The sequence below is a fragment of the Hemiscyllium ocellatum genome, chromosome 32 (genome assembly GCF_020745735.1).
Source record: "Hemiscyllium ocellatum isolate sHemOce1 chromosome 32, sHemOce1.pat.X.cur, whole genome shotgun sequence".
Lineage (NCBI taxonomy): Eukaryota > Metazoa > Chordata > Chondrichthyes > Orectolobiformes > Hemiscylliidae > Hemiscyllium > Hemiscyllium ocellatum.
In genome coordinates this window covers 20,856,854-20,876,175 of record NC_083432.1, presented here as the reverse complement: position 1 = coordinate 20,876,175, position 19,322 = coordinate 20,856,854, and the positions used below count along the sequence as shown (strand labels likewise).

The 19,322-nt window shown below is 40.7% G+C and overlaps 1 protein-coding gene across 1 annotated transcript in view; it reads right to left on the bottom strand.

Moving 5' to 3' along the window:
• adam11 (ADAM metallopeptidase domain 11) overlaps nucleotides 1–19,322 on the bottom strand; it is a 156,007-nt gene that overhangs the window by 98,885 nt on the left and 37,800 nt on the right. The window contains exon 5 of the mRNA XM_060848589.1: nucleotides 1,824–1,906. Within this exon, the coding sequence (XP_060704572.1) occupies nucleotides 1,824–1,906 (83 nt within the window). The remainder of the gene's footprint in view (nucleotides 1–1,823; nucleotides 1,907–19,322) is intronic.

The following is a 19,322-nucleotide window of genomic DNA, read 5'->3' as shown; positions in this document are numbered from 1 at the left end:
AGACCAAGAACTGACTCCCACGTCTCACAGCCTTCCACTCTGGGAAAAAAACTATTTATTACTAATCTCAGTTTCCTGTCTATGAACTAGTTTTCAATCCGTGCCAAGTATATTACCGCCAAGTATATTACCACCAACATAACGTGTTTTGATTTTGCCTACTAATCTCTTCTGTAGAACATCATCTAAGGCTTTCCAAAAAGCTAAAGAGACCACACCCACGGAATGTCCATCATTAATTCTACAAGCCACATCATCAATAGACTCTAGTAGGTTTATCAAAACATGATTTCTCTTTCTGAATTCCATACTGACATTGTGTAACATTGTTGTGTTTTTCCCTGTCCTGTTAGCACATCCTCCATAATGGAGTCCAGCATTTTCCCTTCCACTGATGTTAGGTTAACCAGTCTGTAATCTCCAGTTTTCGCCCTCATTCTTTTTAAAATATTTATAACTATTGCAATTACATCTGCCCCTCCAATCTGCTGAGACTGTTCCAGAATCTACAGAATTTTGGAAGATGACGAACAATGCGTCCATACTTTCCAGCTCCATCTACTTTATCTACCTAAATTCTAAACTTCTCCCAATCCTTTGGCTCGTTATCTTTTTCTAGCAACTTTATATGATTCCTCATTAGATCTAATGCTATTCTTTGTTTCTTTTGTTACCCATAGTTATAACAATTTCCTTTTGTATAATTTTTGCAACACATGTATTTGTTCTTCAAATATTAACCTATCTAATTAAGGTCAGGACGAAGTGAAGAGTCACATACATTAGGGACATTTAAGTGACTCTTGGATAGCTACATAGATGATAGCAAAATGAAAGATACGTGGGTTAGTTTGACCTTAGAGTGGCATAAAAGGTTGGCTCAACATTGAGGGCCGAAGGACCTGCGCCATGCTGTACTGTTCTATGTCTCTCCACAGATACTACCAGACCTGTTGAGCTTCTCCAGCAATGACTTTATTTTGTTGAGTAACATTTTTAGAGAGCCAATGGAGTGAATTATGTATCATGACAGCAACCCATCTGTTACTCTACAATGTGTGTATGTGTGTAGAATGTGTGTGTGTGTAGACTGTGTCTATTTGGGCATCCCAGTATCAGTGATGGATAATTTATCACCATGTTTATATCAATTTCTCATTGGAACATCAAAACTAGTAGCAGTCGGAGGCCATTTGGCCCTTCTAGCCTGCTCTGCCATTCAATATGATCATGGACTATCCTCTACCTCTATGCTCTATTCCTGCTGTCTCTCCAAATCCCTTGATTTTATTGAAATCGAAAGATATATCAATCCTCTAAACCCTTCCTGTTCCTATACCTATCCACATGCCTATTAAAATGTTGTAATTGTATATCCACCTTCACCATTCCTCAGGCAGCTTGTTCCATACACGCATCACCCTGTGTAACAAAGTTTGCCCTCAGGTCCTTTTTGCAAGCTAGGTAAATTAGCCATGTTAAGTGCAGGGTAACAGGGATAGAGTTGGGGGTCAGGTCTGAATGGCATACTTTGTGGAGGTTTGGTGTGGACTCGATGGGATGGATGGTTTGCCTCCACACTGTAGGAATTCTATGATTCTGCTGCAGCATTTTCTGTCAGTCAGCCACCTTTGCAACTCGGCTGGATGTTGAGAAATACAAATGCTAAAGAGGTCCTGCTATCAAACACAACAGGATCTCAGTCCTCCAATCACATCCATGCTTTCTCCTTGCATGTGTATCTCCCTGTTCCCTCCACCCAATAGACATAAACAGCCAAAGCCTTTGTGGCACAGAGGTGCTTCCTTGGCAGTTTTACTTACCTCAGTCCATGACATGTTGACATAGCCACAAAGGAGTTGGGGTTTCCTCTGATGTTTCCATGGTAATAACAATGTTCACTGCCCTGAAAGACAACATCAATACCATTCTGGTTAGTGCTAACCCTGCTCTGCAATAGGCTTGAAGCTAGTAAGTGTAAAACTGAACAGTGAGGGAAAGTGACGACTGCAGATGCTGGAGATCTGTGTTGCTGGAAAGGCGCAGCAGGTCAGGCAGCATCCAAGGAGCAGGAGAATTGACATTTCAGGCATAAGCCCTTCTTCAGGAATCAAACTGGACAGTGACCACTCTAAGACCTCACTCGACAGCAGTCTATTTTCTTCAACCCCCTTTATCTTTGTGCTTTACTCTTGTTGTGATAAAGGTCACAAATGGATTTTCTTTTGGAGGTCAGTACCAGTTGGATGTGGACTGTATGCATGTTACAACAGGTAGCTACAAATCAGACTATATTCTCAAAGAACAGCCATTCTCTCTGAAATTCAGGATAATGTTGCACTGATCTGAATAATTCAGCAGAGATAAATAGGAAACTAAGTGACATTTGCAAACTGTCAAATTGCTATAAGGGAACTAAAAACCAGAGTTATGGGCTTGGGCAACAGTGCAAAAGCAAAACAATGTTCAACTTTACACACCACCAGACTTTCTTTTTCATTGATTCCAGTGATTGTCCACTCTAGTTTTAAGGCAGATTAAATAAATTAATTTGATGTACATGATAATCCACCTCAGCTCCAACAATACTTTACAACTGAGAGGTAAGCAGCTGGCTGACTTGGCATGGCAACCCCCACCATTCCCTTTTCTACCCCCATTGCATCTCTGATCACTGCCTGAAGTTTGGAAGGTATGCAGGGGATAAACCTTGCTGCGAGAAAGGTTTGCATTTATGTTGCACTTTTCATGACCACAAAATGTCCCAAAATGCTTTACAATATGCACACACTGAGTTTCTATTAAAGTCAATGTGATAATGACCAGAGGAATAACTCCCCTGCTGTTCTTTACAATAGCTTCATGAGACTCTTTATGGCCACTGGAGAGGGCAGGCAGGCAGGCCAGTTCTATAAAAGGCAGGAGTAGCACTCCGTTAGTACTGCACAGGAGTGTTGGATTTGACAACTGTCTTAAGCCTGAGAAAGCAATCTGAACCTACAACCTTCTCATCAAGGACAATGCACTTCCAATGAAGCCATGTCTCTCTTGTATCACTCTAATGCACGAGGGTTTGCAGTAAGTGAACAGCTTTCACAGGTCAGAGAATTTTCAGTACATCATAAGATGCATTTCAAGCATAACACGTCAAAACAGCTTTACATCCTGTGTTTTTCTTACAGTTCTAGCCCTTGACTATGAATTCTGAGTGTGAAATGATTTTGTGACAGATCATGTGAACTACATTTCTCTCAACTCCTTGAAAAAAAGGACTCAAATTATAAGTTTAAGCAGATGTTAAGTTAGTAATATCAATTTTTGAGAGAGTTAGTAATATTTTACCGAGAGAAAATCTATGTACCAAGCTTTAATATAATGCCTATTCATTATTCATATATAACATACAGGCCAATTAATCGCCTTATCTTCAGGTGTCTGATCATGGACTTAATCAATAAGCACTTTGCAAGGTATGCTGATCATAAATCAGTTTCGCACAACTTTTGTGAGAACATGCAAAGTTATCTATTTTAGAAGGAAATACACAAAAACAGAATAAGTTCTGAAAATTAGCTACTCCAAAAGGTGGGATTCAGAGGGGCTCTGGTGTCCCTCTACATAGGTCAAAGGAAGTTATCATGTAGATACAATAATGAATTAGAAAGCTTTTTGTTAAACGAGATTGTCATGAGTAAAAGAAGTCTTAAGGCTATTGCATCAGGTCTTGGCATACCGGTGCAGAGGGTACTGTACAGAGTTTTGGCCTTAATACACAAGAAAGGTTATACTTACCTTAATGCAATTGAATTATTTCTTGCAATGAGAGGATTCTCCTGAGGAGAGACTGAGTCGTCTACGGCTATGTTTCTGAGAATTTAGAAGACTGAGCAGTTATCTTATTGAAACATGTAAAGTTCTTCACAGGTTTGACAAGGTAGATGCTCAGGTGACATCTCTCTGAGTGAAAAGTCAAGAACTAGGGCCTTGGGGCTTACATTTTCAGAATGAAGAGTTTGCAATGTGGAAATGAGATGCTCCAGAAAGTAGTAGAAGCTCAGTCGTTGAATAGATTCAACATAGAGATCACCAGAATTTCAATATCTATAAGGGAATTAAGTCAAATGGGAATAGTGTGGAGTCAAGTTAAATGCAGCGTGATTGTATTGATTGTTGGAGCAGATACAATGGGCAAAATGGTCTCTTCCTATGTCTATTTCTTACATTCTTAACTGGAATTGATGTTTTTAATAGTGTGTATAATAGAAGGGCAAACAAATCACATTCAAGTGTTAAGCACTTTATCACAAGTAGCACAATTTTCAATAATTCTGATGGGTCCCTATGCTTAATAAAATACATACTGCATGTTCATAGTTTATTGTCACTGAAATCCTTCATCATGAAATATATAAAGCTCATTGCCATGTCTAGAACTACTATTAACTTTATAATTTATTATCCCACCACCAATATCAGGCAATGTGTTCAGATTTTCGTCAGTAGTGCATGTTTCAAGGAGGAATTCATCAGTACTGGGGAGTTGCAAACAACACTGTCGTTCAGACCACATATTCCATATTATCATTTGTAAACAACACATTTGTAATAACAGTCATATTTTAAAGTCATGAAAACAATTTTTTTTTTGCAATACAGTTTTGATTACATTTTGCACTTTCAACAGTATGATGGTGAGGAATTGGCGTATCCACAGAATGTGCATTTTCAATACATGCAGACAAAGTGACTGAGATTTGGGAAAAAAAAATAAGAACAGAAATTTCTGGAGAACTTGAGCAGGTCTAGCAGCATTTGGGGAGAGAAAAGAGAATTAAAGTTTCAGGTCAAGATTCATCAGCAGTGTCTGTGTTTTTCTTTGTTTCAGATCTCTGGTATCTGCAGTTCTTTGATTTATGACTGAGATTGATTTGTTTGCGAACAGTTAGTGGATACATGACTGAATTGCACTTTGAAAAAACATGACTGACTTCAGAGAAAATAATTTGGTTATTGACTCAATGTTTTGATGTTTAATTCACTCCCCCTTCGACAAGAGGAAGTCTTTCACGCTGACAACTCTGAGAAAAAAACATACAGCATGGAATGGAAAAGCCAAAAGAATCTGTGATTGCCTGGAAGACTGAAATCATGCATTCAGATTATTTGTAGCTTTCTGACATTAAAATAAAAACAAAGAAATCCATTGCAGCCAATGAAGTGTTTCCTCCCAGATATGACCTTTGCTATTCCCTTTACTGGAATTAACAGACTTACTATGCATTCCTAGAATTTTATAGTTCCAATTCAGGATTTGCAATGCCTTCTGCATCAATCTTTTTGTATCCTTTTTAGATAGAAGATAGGCTTACGTGCTAAATTACAATTGGTACTGTAAAAAGAAATCTACCAGGCAGAGGTCAGAAGAGTGATGTACCCTCTCCACCTCAGCATCACCAATGGCACTCCAGAAACTTGATACCATCCAGGATAAAGCAGCCCGCTTGACTTGCACACCATCCACCACCTTCAATATTTACTCCCTTCACCACCGGCCAGAGTGGGAGCACTGTTTACCGTCTACAAGATACATTGTGAGACAGCAGATTCATGGGGAAAATCATCACCTGCAATATTGACCTCCAGGCCACTCACCATCCTGACTAGGAACTATGCTGCCGTTCCTTCACTTTTGTTAGGTCTAAATCCTGGAACCTTCTTCCCAACAGCTCTGCAGGTGTTCCTACATCCTCAAGGAATGCAGCAGTTCAAGACGATAGCTCACTATCACCCCCTCCAGGGCAGTTAGAGATGGATAATAGATACCAATCTCACTCAGCACTACACCATCTTATGAGAAAAACGTTTACATCAACATAGTGTCTGAAAGAACGACTTCTTTGGATCAGAAAAGTATGAACTTGCTTTTACTTGATGCTAATGAGCTCATTCATAAAAAAATTTTCTATTTCCTGTTTGAACCTTCCTCGACAACAGCTGTTGTCAGCCTGTGGCTGGTGCTTCAAATCCTTTGCAAGGTTCCCACAACACTGTTACATCCTACCAGCAAGCACTTTATTTTCTTATTTTCTTTAAAGGCAGTTTAATCTCTGTAATTAACAACTGAAGAGCTAATAGCTAAATAAAAAGGATGTCACACAGCTGATTAGGGCTTTGAGACAGTAGCTCTGAGAAAGTAGCTACAGCATTGGGTCTTCTTTCGCAGCTGAATTAGTCTGGATTAGAACTGCCCCATTTCTCAAAAGGGATTCCCCTCTCCAATTGCTATCCTTTTCAAAAAAAAATACTACCAATACAGATTCACAGAATAAGGAGAAATAACCTTCTTCATATTCCATTTCATATTTCTAATTAACTAAATTCTAATCAAGTGACATTGCAGTCACAACTTATAGCCACAAATATTTAATGCTCTGACCCTAGAACATGCAATTCACTGGAGAATTTTGGACAATGTATTTGTAGCTCTTGGCTTCTTGCTGACAGAAAGTGATGTACATCTTGATTTTACTTCATCTGTGTTTCTGGCAAAACCAGAAGAAACATCAAAACACAGTAATAATGATGGCATTTGCTGTTTAGATGTCCTCAAACAATGACAACGTTCAATGTGGTACGAAAGGAGTGCAGCACTATCAGAAGGGGGACCTTTCAGAGGAGATGTTAAACATAGGTCCTGTCACAGGCAAAGCAGAGATTAAAGATCCCATGGCACTGTTTTGAAGTACTGTGACAGGGATCTTTCCAAGCCATTATGTTACAAAAGAGACTACTCCTGCACATGCAAAAATAAACTATTATCTGGTCATTACTACATTGCTATTGGTGGGATCTTGCTGTGTACAAATAGGCTATCATATTCCTCGTAATTCCAGAGTGCCTTTCAGCAGAATCCATTATGGCCTGAAGGATGTGGGCTTTGGCAAGATTTGTGGCAGTGAATTGAGTTTTTCGCTAGGCAACAGAGAGCTGCTAATTCAAGGAGAATTATAGCTTGGTTAACTTCAATATCCACCTCATTAATATTAAGCTATCTTACCAAACTCAGCAAACACGCCAGATGTTGCAAAAAATTGACTTGTAACCTAGAGATGGGCACCTGTCAAACTGCTCACTGCTAGCTCCAAAATGGCTTCTGTGTTGGACATAGGCATGTCAGATTTGGGTATGTAATCCTGGACTGGCTTCCATGTGCCACCCAAGCCTACCCAGTAAAGCTTAGCTTTGTACTAGCATGGAAAAGTGGGCTCCATATGTCAGAAGTAGGAAGTAAGTGAGGCACAAAGAGGAGTTATCAAGAATATCCCCTGGGAAGCCTGTACAATGGGGCAAGAATATAATGGCGCAACTGGGAGTGCTGCTCATTGGGAGGCAGTGATGACTACTTTGGTGCATCTTTTGGAAGAGACCAAGTGAGACACAGAAGGGTTGCAAGATAGGTTAAGGTGGGTTAAGCCTAAGGTGGTAGCAGAATAACAGGCAAGATGACGAATGCTAAATGACTGGGGTTTGTGAAGGTTTAGTACGAAGGAATAAAGAAAAGAAAGGAGGTATGAGAGCAGGCAGGGTAAAGAGAAAAGTGAAAAAGGTGGCAATAGAGAAATGGACTCTGGACTAGGAACTGCAGCTAGAAAGATAGTCAAGGTAGTCATACCTTTAAATGTAGGGAAGCATCAACACTTGGAAATATTTAAGTCAAGTTAGGAGATGATAAAGCTGATCCAAGTTGAGTGTAATCACTGTAGCTGAAAATGTGTTGCTGGAAAAGCGCAGAAGGTCAGGCAGCATCCAAGGAGCAGGAGGATCGATGTTTCGGGCATGAGCCCTTCTTCAGGAATCCTGAAGGGCTCATGCTCGGAACGTTGATTCTCCTGCTCCTTGGAAGCTGCCTGACCTGCTGCGCTTTTCCAGCAACACATTTTCAGCTCTGATCTCCAGCATCTGCAGTCCTCACTTTCTCCTCTGTAATCACTGTAGGCCAAGGTGGATGAGTGAAAACAAAAATACAGCAATGAGCAGAATATGTCCAAAAATGTCAATATTTTCTATGGACATATTGAAAAGAGCAGCTGCTGGCATCTCAATGTCCATTTGACAACACAACTGAAACTCATGTCAGTGGATGGATCTCTGCGAATCGTTGCTGATAAATCCAAAATTGGCAAAAATGAAATGTCACTTCTTCATCCATCAAATTGTCAGTGAAGAATTAACTGAAATGAGATTAGTAACTTTGTATTAATTTTAATATTACTTAATATGTTTTAATCATAATTTTAATGTTGTTCCATCTGCCAGTGGGGAACTTAATGAGGAGCTCATTGTCCCACACAGCAGGAAGGCTATTGGGAGGGAAATGAATCTGGGTCACTCTCACAGGAGGTTGTTCTGCCAGGAAATGATGTGCAGAGCAAAAAGGAGAAAACAAAGCTAATGTTTTGCTGAGTAAGAATTGTTGGTACTAACATGCAGAACGGACAATTTTAATGTTCAGGGTAAAAACAAGGACTGCAGATGCTGAAAACCAGAGTCTAGATTAGAGTGGTGCTGGAAAAGCACAGCAGGTCAGGCAGCATCCGAGGAACAGGAAAATCGATGTTTCGGGCAAAAGCCCTTCATCAGGAATAGAGGCAGGGTGCCTGCGGAGTGGAGAGGTAAATGAGAGGAAGGTGGGGGTGGGGAGAAAGTAGCATAGAGTACAATGGGCGAATGGGGGTGGGGATGAAGGTGATAGGTCAAAGAGGAGGGTGGAGTGGATAGATGGAAAGGAAGATAGGCGGATATGTTCATTTTAATGTTTAGTCTAAGCGCCTGAAATAACAAGAGGGTTAGACTAATGAAGCAATATATTCCCTCCAGCCTGCTTACACAGTATGTGGCTTCTGAACAGGTGCCAAAAATCTATGGATAAGGGAGCATTAGTGTTTATTTTACAGAAATATTCTAATGAGCACCTGCTCTTCAATATCTAATTGATTGATTACCAATACGGAGACTTGCATAACTTCCTGATCACATCACAGCATTTTACTGTCTTGACTGATGCCCTCAAAATTAATTACAGATCCTATAACAAAATTGTTCCCTTCGTGTTTTCAAGTTATAAGTAAAACTCCTGTCAACTGTTAAGTTCAACTGTTCCAACCAGTTTAAATTTCTCCCACAATTGACCCATTATTTCATTGTTTTGAACAAGAACAATTTAACCTTTACTTTCTCATCTGAACGTTTATACAAAGAACTGGTGCACTTATTCATATGGGAGAAAGTGAGGGCTGCAGATGCTGGAGATCAGAGTCGAGAGTGTGGTGCTGGAAAAGCACAGCAGGTCAGGCAGCATCTGAGGAGCAGGAGAATCGACGTTTCGAGCATAAACCCTTCATCAGGAATTCTTCTGAAAAGCTCTCAGCACATATTCATGCGTCTGCATACATGCAGCAAAATATTATAAATGTTTTTAATGTCATCCTCTCCAGGAAATGCTACATTATTCCAGGTTAGCATTCCGTAGCAGTCCTTTTGTGCGAAATTATACTATCAGGGATATCACAGATGATCATGACTTAGCTCCTATTTTATTTCAACATACATGCTTTCCCCTGGAAATGTCATTCAAAACAGGTACTTGGAACCAAATAATGACAGACCCACGATCACGATAACTGAAGCCTGCTACCTCAGCAGCAGTCAGGAATTGCACACTGAATGTCAGTCTCATGCCCAATATCATGTTGGGCACTTAAAAAAGAAGACACCATCCAAGAAGATAATGCTGACCATCAGGATGACTTGTCCAAGATTCCTCCCCAGCTAAAAACATTTCGGTCCGTAAGAGCTGAAGTACTGGGAAGCCATTCATCCCATCAGGTCGGAGATCATGACTGATCCTTTATGGACATAACTTGGTATTATGAGTAGAGGTTAAAAAACAAACTTGAAGATGGCGTAACCAAATAAAAGTTCTTTGCTAACGTTTTGAAGTTGGCAACTGTAGAGAGAGTGTCACCTGGAGGGTGTAACATTCAAGGCACAGGATATTCCAACACCTGTAACCAGCAATCTAACAAGGGTCGGATGGTCTCAGAGTGCTTTGATAGGTCACAAAGATCAATTCAAGGATCAGTGATTAGTAGTTATCCTTTCTGAAAGGGAGACGAACAGATTACCTCTGTTTCTCTCTGCACATATGCTGCCAGACCCACTGAATTTCTCCAACACTTTTTTTTTATTTCAGACATGAACCTCCAGAGAGGCATCAGAGATTCTGAACCTGTTTAAATAACACTTTTCTCATCCCTAAAGTTTCCTAGCTCTGTAACCAGATGGCAATTTTCCTCTATGAGGGTCTGGTTGGCATAGAGGCATGAGAGATCTGTGATTTCCTAACACCCAAAATAGCCAGAGAAGGCAATTATTGCCTACATGCCTGAATCATTGGGAGGTCTCAGCATTAATGTAATGTGGTGCCTGGAGCCCCATGATCAATGCAGCTCGCTCTTGCACACCAAGATTTCTAAGCTTTTACACATGTACAACTTCTCATTTTTCCCCCAGCCTTTTAAATCCCTCTCAGATAGATCCCACCTGCCTTTCAGTGCTCTTAAGCACACAAGTACGTAATCTGACTGCCCAGTGTTTTCAGGTTTACACGTGGGTCCAGTTCATTATCCTCATAACATCCAAGCAATTAGAAACACAGAAAATTCACAGCACAGTCAATCAAATCTGTACTAGACAATAAAAAGTGACTCAACCTAAATCTACATTTGAACTTTTAAAAGTTGCATCAATTCAGGATTATAAACCAGCATCTTTTAAAACTGATTTTTTAAAAAATAATCATACGTAAGAGAAGATTGCACTTCTTAAGTTGCACTTAAGATCCACTTCATTCCTGTGAATCATTCCAACAGTTCATATTTAGTACTTTCCATGCAACAGACTCAGGCACTTCTGGACTTGGTAACAGTATTGGAACTGTCTTTCTTATGCTTCCAAAGATGTTGTCCAAAATATTATTGTTTGGGTGAAAAAATGTGCAGTAATGGGTGTCGTGAAATGAATTCTGTATTGACAGTGTTCCAGTAAAGCCACTAAGAAATTTCTAGATATCTAAACATTCATTTATTACAGATCCATTAAAAAATTAAGGAACAACAGAATAAAACGAGTGCACTGATATAAACCAAGAACTGCAAATGCTGGAAATTGGAGCCAAAAACCAATACTGCAAGAGCAACTCTGCAAGTGTGACAGTATGAGGAGGAAAAGCAGAAGCAACAATTTGGGTCTAGTGACCCTTTCATCAGAGAAGACAACTGCATTTATTGATTACTTTTCTCCATTGGTTTAAAAAGCACAGTCATCAAATACTTAAATGATCCATTTCTAAAGTACTTTCCCTCTGGAAAAGCAATTGTTTCTTGCTTAGAAACCAATCTAGCCATCATGCATTGATTAATACAGTCAATCACCCCAAATCTATCTCTCACATGAATTCAATTTAAAGCTGAAACATTTTCAAGACTTGGGAATTGTTCCCAGTACAAGAGAGACTAGCCTTCAGGTTTAGACAGGACAGAAATAATAGACTCTCCTCTGCTCACTGATCCCCCACTAACCCAGAGCTCTCATCTTTCTCTGTTAACCCACACCAACATGATGTTCAAAACATCTGGCAATACTTTGTTACTCCACTTAAGGATGTGGTATCTCTCCCCAGTGGTCCTAACAGACTGTTAACTCAGAGGTGAAAGTTAAGATTTTTGTTGTGACAGGTTACGAAATTCAATTTTAAAACTCTGCAAAAATGACAAAGAACAAACAATTACAGCGCTGAAAGTGACAGGGTTCAGAACTGAAAGGCAGAACCTTCAGTCAAATTACAGAAAGATGCAAGAGATGGAGAGTAGTTAGTACAAATGGGGAACTTCCACTAGTGAAGGTATATATAGCAGGGAGGGGAAAGAATGACAGTCATGTGCACAAGAGAACATTCTTGATAGTTTGTTTCCAGTTTAATGAGGATGGATGTGAAATGAAGTGGGACAAGTGAAGCAAGTTACAGTAAGAGAGCATCTGGGGAACAATGATCATATCATAATTTCAAACAAATATGGAAAAGGTCAACTATGATCAAACAAAATAATTTAACCAGAAAAGAGCTAATTTCCGTGAATTGAAAATGGATCTGATCAAGATAAATTTCAATCATGAACTTAGAAGATTTTCACATTTAGAGAAGCAAGAGGCAGGTGAGTCTGACATAAAAATCTGTTTTTATTTATTATTCTTTTTGAAAAAGGTCAGTAATCTGAGACCTGAGTATGGTTATCCACTTTGGTGGAAAGAACAGGAAGGCAGATCACTACCTAAATGGAATCAATTGAGGTAAAGGGGCAATACAGAGAGATCTGAGTGTTCTTGTACACCAGTCAATGAAAGTAAGCATGCAGGTACAGCAGGTAGTGAAGGCGGCTAATAGCATGCTGGCCTTCATAACAAGAGGGATTGAGTATAGAAGCAAAGAGGTTCTTCTGCAGCTGTACAGGCCCCTGGTGAGACCACACCTGGAGTACTGTGTGCAGTTTTGGTCTCCAAATTTGAGGAAGGACATTCTGGCTATTGAGGGAGAGTAGCGTAGGTTCACAAGGTCAATTCCTGGAATGGTGGGATTACCTTACACTGAAAGACTGGAGCGACTGGGCTTGTATACCCTTGAGTTTAGAAGACTGAGAGGGCATCTGATTGAGACATATAAGATTATTAAAGGATTGGACACTCTGGAGGCAGGAAACATGTTTCCGCTGATGGGTGAGTGCTGAACCAGAGGACACAGCTTAAAAATACGATAGACCATTTAGGACAGAGATGAGGAGAAACTTCTTCACCCAGAGAGTGGTGGCTGTGTGGAATGCTCTGCCCCAGAGGGCAATGGAGGCCCAGTCTCTGGATTCATTTAAGAAAGAGTTGGATAGAGCTCTCAAGGATTGTGGAATCAAGGGTTATGGAGATAAAGCAGGAACAGGATACTAATTAAGGATGATCAGCCATGATCTTATTGAATGGTGGTGCAGGCTCGAAGGGTAGAATGGCCTACTCCTGCACCTATTGTCTATTGTCTATTGACCAAAAGCTGTAGCTTGAGGGTACCATTTTGTATCAAATATGGTTCAGTAGGAGACAAGGTAAAAACAATGACTACAGATGCTGGAAACCAGATTCTGAATTAGTAGGGCTGGAAAAGCACAGCAGTTCAGGCAGCATCCGAGAAGCAGGAAAATTGACGTTTTGGGCAAAAACCCTTAATCAGGAATACAGGCAGAGAGCCTGAAGGGTGGAGAGATAAGCTGGAGGAGGGTGGGGGTGGAGAGAAAGTAGCATAGAGTACAATAGGTGAGTGGGGGAGGAGGTGAAGGTGATAGGTCGGGGGGGTTGGAGGATGGAGTGGATAGGTGAAAACGAAGATAGGCAGGTAGGATAAGTCATGGGGATAGTGCTGAGCTGGAAGTTTGGAACTGGGGTGAGGTGGGGCAAGGGGTAATGAGGAAACTGTTGAAGTCCACATTGGTGCCCTGGGGTTGAAGTGTTCCGAGGCGGAAGATGAGGTGTTCTTCCTCCAGGTGTCTGGCGGTGAGGGAGCGATGTGAAGGAGGCCCAAGCCCTCCATGTCCTCGGCAGAGGGGGAGTTGAAATGTAGGGCCACAGCGCGGTGTGATTGATTGGTGCGGGTGTCCCAGAGATGTTCCCTAAAGCGCTCTGCAAGGAGGACAATCCTACTCCTAACTGCTGTCGTAAGTGTGTTGAAAACATTTGCAGGTTGATAATCAACCTGTTAGTAGCATTTGTAACATACGTGTGGTCATCATGTTCCAAAGTGGACTCAGGGCCAGAACCGCTGGCTTGGAGGCAGGATCGCTTCCCACTGCACCATAAGGTTTCCATTGCAATAGAAGCCTGGTAAACAAAGCAATAACTGAGCAGGAGGCCTTCACAAAGACAGCTCAGCACAGTCTAAATCCCTTCACATGAAGGGGAAGGAAAGGCCAACCAAAGCTACAGCTTCCTGAATTGTTAAAGATAAAAAGATAAAAGTCAGAAAAGTGAAAGGATTAGGTCAATTAAAATAAGAAGGTATCAAGGCAAATCTAAAAAGTAGGGTGGAGATTAAAACAAAAAGGATTGAAAGGATTAGATAGTTGAGAATTGATTAATGGCGAACATAGTAAGGAAGCCAAAGACTTGTATAATCACTGAAAGACCAAAAGGTAGTCAGAAAATAGTGGTTCTATGAAGGAATCTAAATGGAAATCTTCTTATCACCTTCTGGGTGAAAAGAAATCTTCCTTAAATCTGCACTAAACCTCCTGTCTCTTACATTAAATCAATGCCCCCACTCCCCGCCCTCTGGTTACTGACCACACTATGAAAGCAGTGGTCAGCTATTCCTATTAGCACTATCTATGCCCCTCGTAATTTTGTACACCTCAACCAGGTCCACTCTCCCTCAGCTTTCTCTGCTCTAAGGTAAACAAACCCAGCGTAACTAGTCTCTCTTCATAGTTGAAGCACTGCAGCCAGGCAACATCCTGATGAATTCCCTCTGAACCCTTTCCAATGAAATCCTTTTGATATTGTGGTGACCAGAGTTTTGCACAATACTTCAGCCTAACTAACATCCTATACAGCTCCATCAAAACCTCCTTGCTCTTGTATTCAATACCTTGACACCTTGACTAATACAGACAAGTGTTCTGTATGCCTTCTTAATTACCTTACCCATGTGTGCTGCTGTATTCAAGGACCTACGGACATTTACACCAAATTCCTTCTGATACTGTACTCTTCCTAGTGTTTTATCAGTACTTCCTTGCCTTGCTCATCCTCCAAAGACATGACCTCACACCTTTCTAGATAAATTCCATTTGTCAAGGTTTTCCACCTCCCCCCCACCCCCACACCCGATAGCCCATCTTTCTTGCCTTTTGGTTTTCATTACTACTTATCACACAAAGAATTTGCACGCGATCAGCAAACATACTGATCATACCACTACATTTGTGTCTGAGTCATTAACGTACACTTCAAACAATGAGGGACCCAACATCAAAGTCTGTGGTACATCATTGACATAGACTTCCTGTCACAAAAAAAAGAAGCCAATCGCCCTCTGCCTCTTGCCACTAAGCCAATAATGGATTCAATTTCCTTCATTACAGAAGAGGATGCTGCCAAGGTATCAATAAAAGGAGGATGTCGAGATATTGAATGGGATAAAAATAGAGAAAGAGGATGTATTTAGAAGTTCTATATTTTTCACAGAAGTCATGCATTCCAGATGGCATGCTATTTAGGTTAGGAGGGAAGAATGAGTGGAAACTGAATTGGCTCTAGTTGCAATCATCCACCCACCTGGGATATAGTGTTTGAGAACTGGAGATTGCAAATATTACAGTCCTGTTTGAAAAGGAAGAGAGGAAAGAAGCCAGTAACTACAATCCACTCAGTTTTATGTTGATGGTGAACATAAGAAATAGGAGCAGAATTAGACCATTCAGCCCGTCAAGCAAGGCCAGCCCTGCCATTCACTATGATCATGCCTGATCCGTCTCAGGCTTTGACTTCTCTTCGATGACAAACAGCTCATCACAGCCCTCGATATTTCAAAAATCAATCTACCTTTTTCAATGTTTTGTGATCCAACCTCCACAGTACTCTGGGGTAGAGAATTCCAGACATTCGCCATCTTCTGCATTCCTTCACATTTCACAGTTTTAGACAAAATGCTCCTTGCTCTGTAACCATGCCCCCTAGTTTATCACTCTTCCACAACTGGAAACATCTTCTCAACATCAATCATTCAAGCCCTCTCAGAATCTTGTAAGCTTCAATGAAATCACCTCTCACCCTTCTAAATTCTGATGAATAAAAGTCTAACCTGTTTCGCTGTTCTTGATGAGTCGCTACTTCATTCCAGAAATCAGCCTAGTGAATCCCTTTTAAATAGCTTCCAATAGTAATATATCATTTCTCAAACACAAGGAGCAGTACTGTAACACAGTACTCCAGCTGTGGACTCACCTCCACCCTGTACAGTCGTATCAAGACGTCTCTATTTTTAAACTCCCCCTTCCAGTAAAGGTCAAAATACCTTTTGGGTTCATAATGATTTACAAGAAAACCTTTACCCAGATTCACAATTTGGAGTCTCTCTACTTAAGTAATAATCTGCCTTTAATTGTTCTCCCAGTGTGCATGACCACACACCTTTAGACTAATGCCATCTGTCAAGTTATTAATCAAGCGCTCAATGTATCTATATACTCTTCCAGATTCCTTAGCCCTCTTCACAACATGCCGTTCCATATCTTTTTGGAATCACCAGCAAATATGGATATATTGCTCTCTGATCTCCTCCAACCCATTCATACAGATTGCAAATAATTGAGGCCCTACAACGTATCCTAGTGGCATTCCAATCTGAAAAAGACCCACTAATGCTAACTCTCAGTAACCAGAGGGCGGGGAGTGGGGGCATTGATTTAGTGTAAGAGACAGGAGGTTTAGTGCAGATTTAAGGAATTAATTAATCATTCCTCAATTCATGCTAATACCTTAGTCCAGTAACATGAGTTCCTAACTTGTGCAAAAACCTTTTATGTGGTACCTTATCAAAGGATGGGGAAATTTCCAGAGACAATAATCCAAGACAAAATTAATTGCCACTTGGAAGAGCATGGACTAATAAATTAAAATAATTTGTTACAGACAAATTGCTTTTTGTCAGCTTATTTGAGTTACTTGATGAAGCACAGAGAAAAAGAGATAATTATAATAGTGTAATTGATGCAGTGTTTATCAACTTTCAACAGGCATGTGAGTAAGTATCACATAATGGACATGATTGCAAAATTAAAGTTCCTGGTATTGAAAGGATAGTGACAGCACGGTTACAAAAGTAGCTGGAAGACAGAAAGCAGAGATGATGGTGATTAGTTGTATTGCAGATTGCAAGGAAGTATATAACAGCACTCTCTAGGGCCATTGCACTTCTATTATATGCTAATGAAGTGAACATGGATAAACAGGCGACAATTTCAAAGTTTATGGATTGGGGGCTAATCCAGAAGACAATCCAGATTGCAGAATGAAGTAGAAAACTGGCAGATTAAATTCAACTGAGAAAAGTGTGAATTGATAATAATTTGGCAGAAATGATGAGAAGATGAGATCTGAACTGTCATAGTTTCAAAGGTAATGCAAGAACAGAGGAAAATCTGGAGATGGATGCACCAAAATCTTTGAAAATGCCAGGAAGAGTGAGAAGGCTGTAGGTGTTCTGAAGACTAGTTTATGAGTGGAGGAATTGAGTATTGGACCAGACCAAAACCCCTCCAAGCATGTCAAAAAAATAGCCTTGACCCTAACGTTTGCTTACTTTAAAGGCAGGTGCCAGGCGTTACAGTCTGGATGCAATTCAATTGCTGAAAATGTGTTGCTGGAAAAGCGCAGCAGGTCAGGCAGCATCCAAGGAGCAGGGGAATCGATGTTTCATGCATGAGCCCTTCTTCAGGAATGCAATTCAATTGGTCAAGCTAGCAGGTTTGAAGCAAAACATATTTTAACCATAGGGTACGAATAAAGTAAGAAGAAAAGAATCGGCTTAACTGTGACTCGACTGAAATACTTAAAATAATAAACTACGCATTATCTGTTCCAATGATAGTAATATCCTATAACTATCCCCTTGGTAAAGGCAATTTCAGTAAAATAGATTATCTCATATGTAATTCTAGCAGCAGGAAGAATTTCGGCTGTAACAGAGAGAGAAATAAGAGTTCCCACATCCAGCTTCAAGACCCAGCAACTGCAGAAAGCTAAAACCAAAAGTTCTGATTCCGTGGGAGCTTGTCCCCACCCCCCTCCATTCAGGCTGCTTCTATTGTTCCAACCTAAAAAAAGCCCAAGGCTTCACAAGTTGTTTACTTTGTTCGATTTGAACAGATTGTTCGGCGCCTCTGTCTCAACCTTCCTTCACAAAAAAAGAGGGATAAAATACACCTCTTAAAGCCATAACTTAATTATAATACACAAGGAAACCAATCAGTTGTACTAAAATCTTTATGAAAAACGGCTAGGCCTCAGGTGAAGAACAGAGTCATCATAGGCCCTAAATTAATGACAGAAATCATAAATAAGAAGAAAAAATAAGCAAAACTCATCACAATTCAGTTAACAGCTCCTCGGCTTGGGGTACACTGGAAACCTGGACTGAGATTGCGAGACGGGGCCTCCATGCTCGGCTCAGGCCTTCACACTCTGCCTTTGGAATACCTAGAAGCCACCTCTAAAGTCAGGACAAGACCTCCACACCAAGGTGATACCCCACACCAAGACTAGACCTTTGTGCAGAGCTGCTGGAATACCCAGAAGCTGCCGAGAACCTCTAGTATAGAACACGATGTCTACGGCGGGACAAGATCACCCCTCCTGAACAAACCAGCCAAACCAGGAGACTGCCGCACCCGGCAACAGGCCCATACTGCCATTCTGGGCCACTGGTAGCCACCTTGTCACTGGACCTGGGCCAGGAGAAGAGGCCTTCCGCCAAAGTTGCTAAAAAACGGTAACGTACCATAATAAATGGAAACATGTTAAAAAAATTAAAAGCAAAAGAGCAGATGAGCTGTGGGCTGAGGAGCCTGCACATTGCACTGCTACTTCTCCACCACTTTGGACTGGGATATTTTTTATGATGATCAGAAAAACACTAATGTCCTTCAGGATTGTACCTGATCGGTCTCTATGTATCACTTTCCCCTTACACCTTGACATTGACACTTAATGCTTTTACAGGAACTAAATGGTATAAAGTAAGCACTGAGTCTGCAGTGTTATCTATATCCTAAGAGCAAACAAACAAAAACAAGTCAATATTTATGTAGTCATTGATTATCTGAAGACTTTCCTCCATCGCAGCAAAATATCCAGCTCTATATAATCTTCTGTATCCTTGCTGCTGAAATAGATCGTTGTGCTATATTTTCCTTCATCACAGTATTTTCCGCAGGTCAGGAAAATTACAGCAGTAATTTACAGGACAAATTACCTGAAACATTTCCCAAACTAGATTGGATTCCCTGCATATGGAAACAAGCCCTCTGGCCCAACAAGTCCACACCAACCCTCCGAAGAGTAACCCACCCAGACCCACTCCTCTACCCTACCCTATATTACCCCTGACACTATGAGCAATTTAGCATGGCCAATTCACCTGATCTTTGGATTGTGGGAGGAAACCAGAA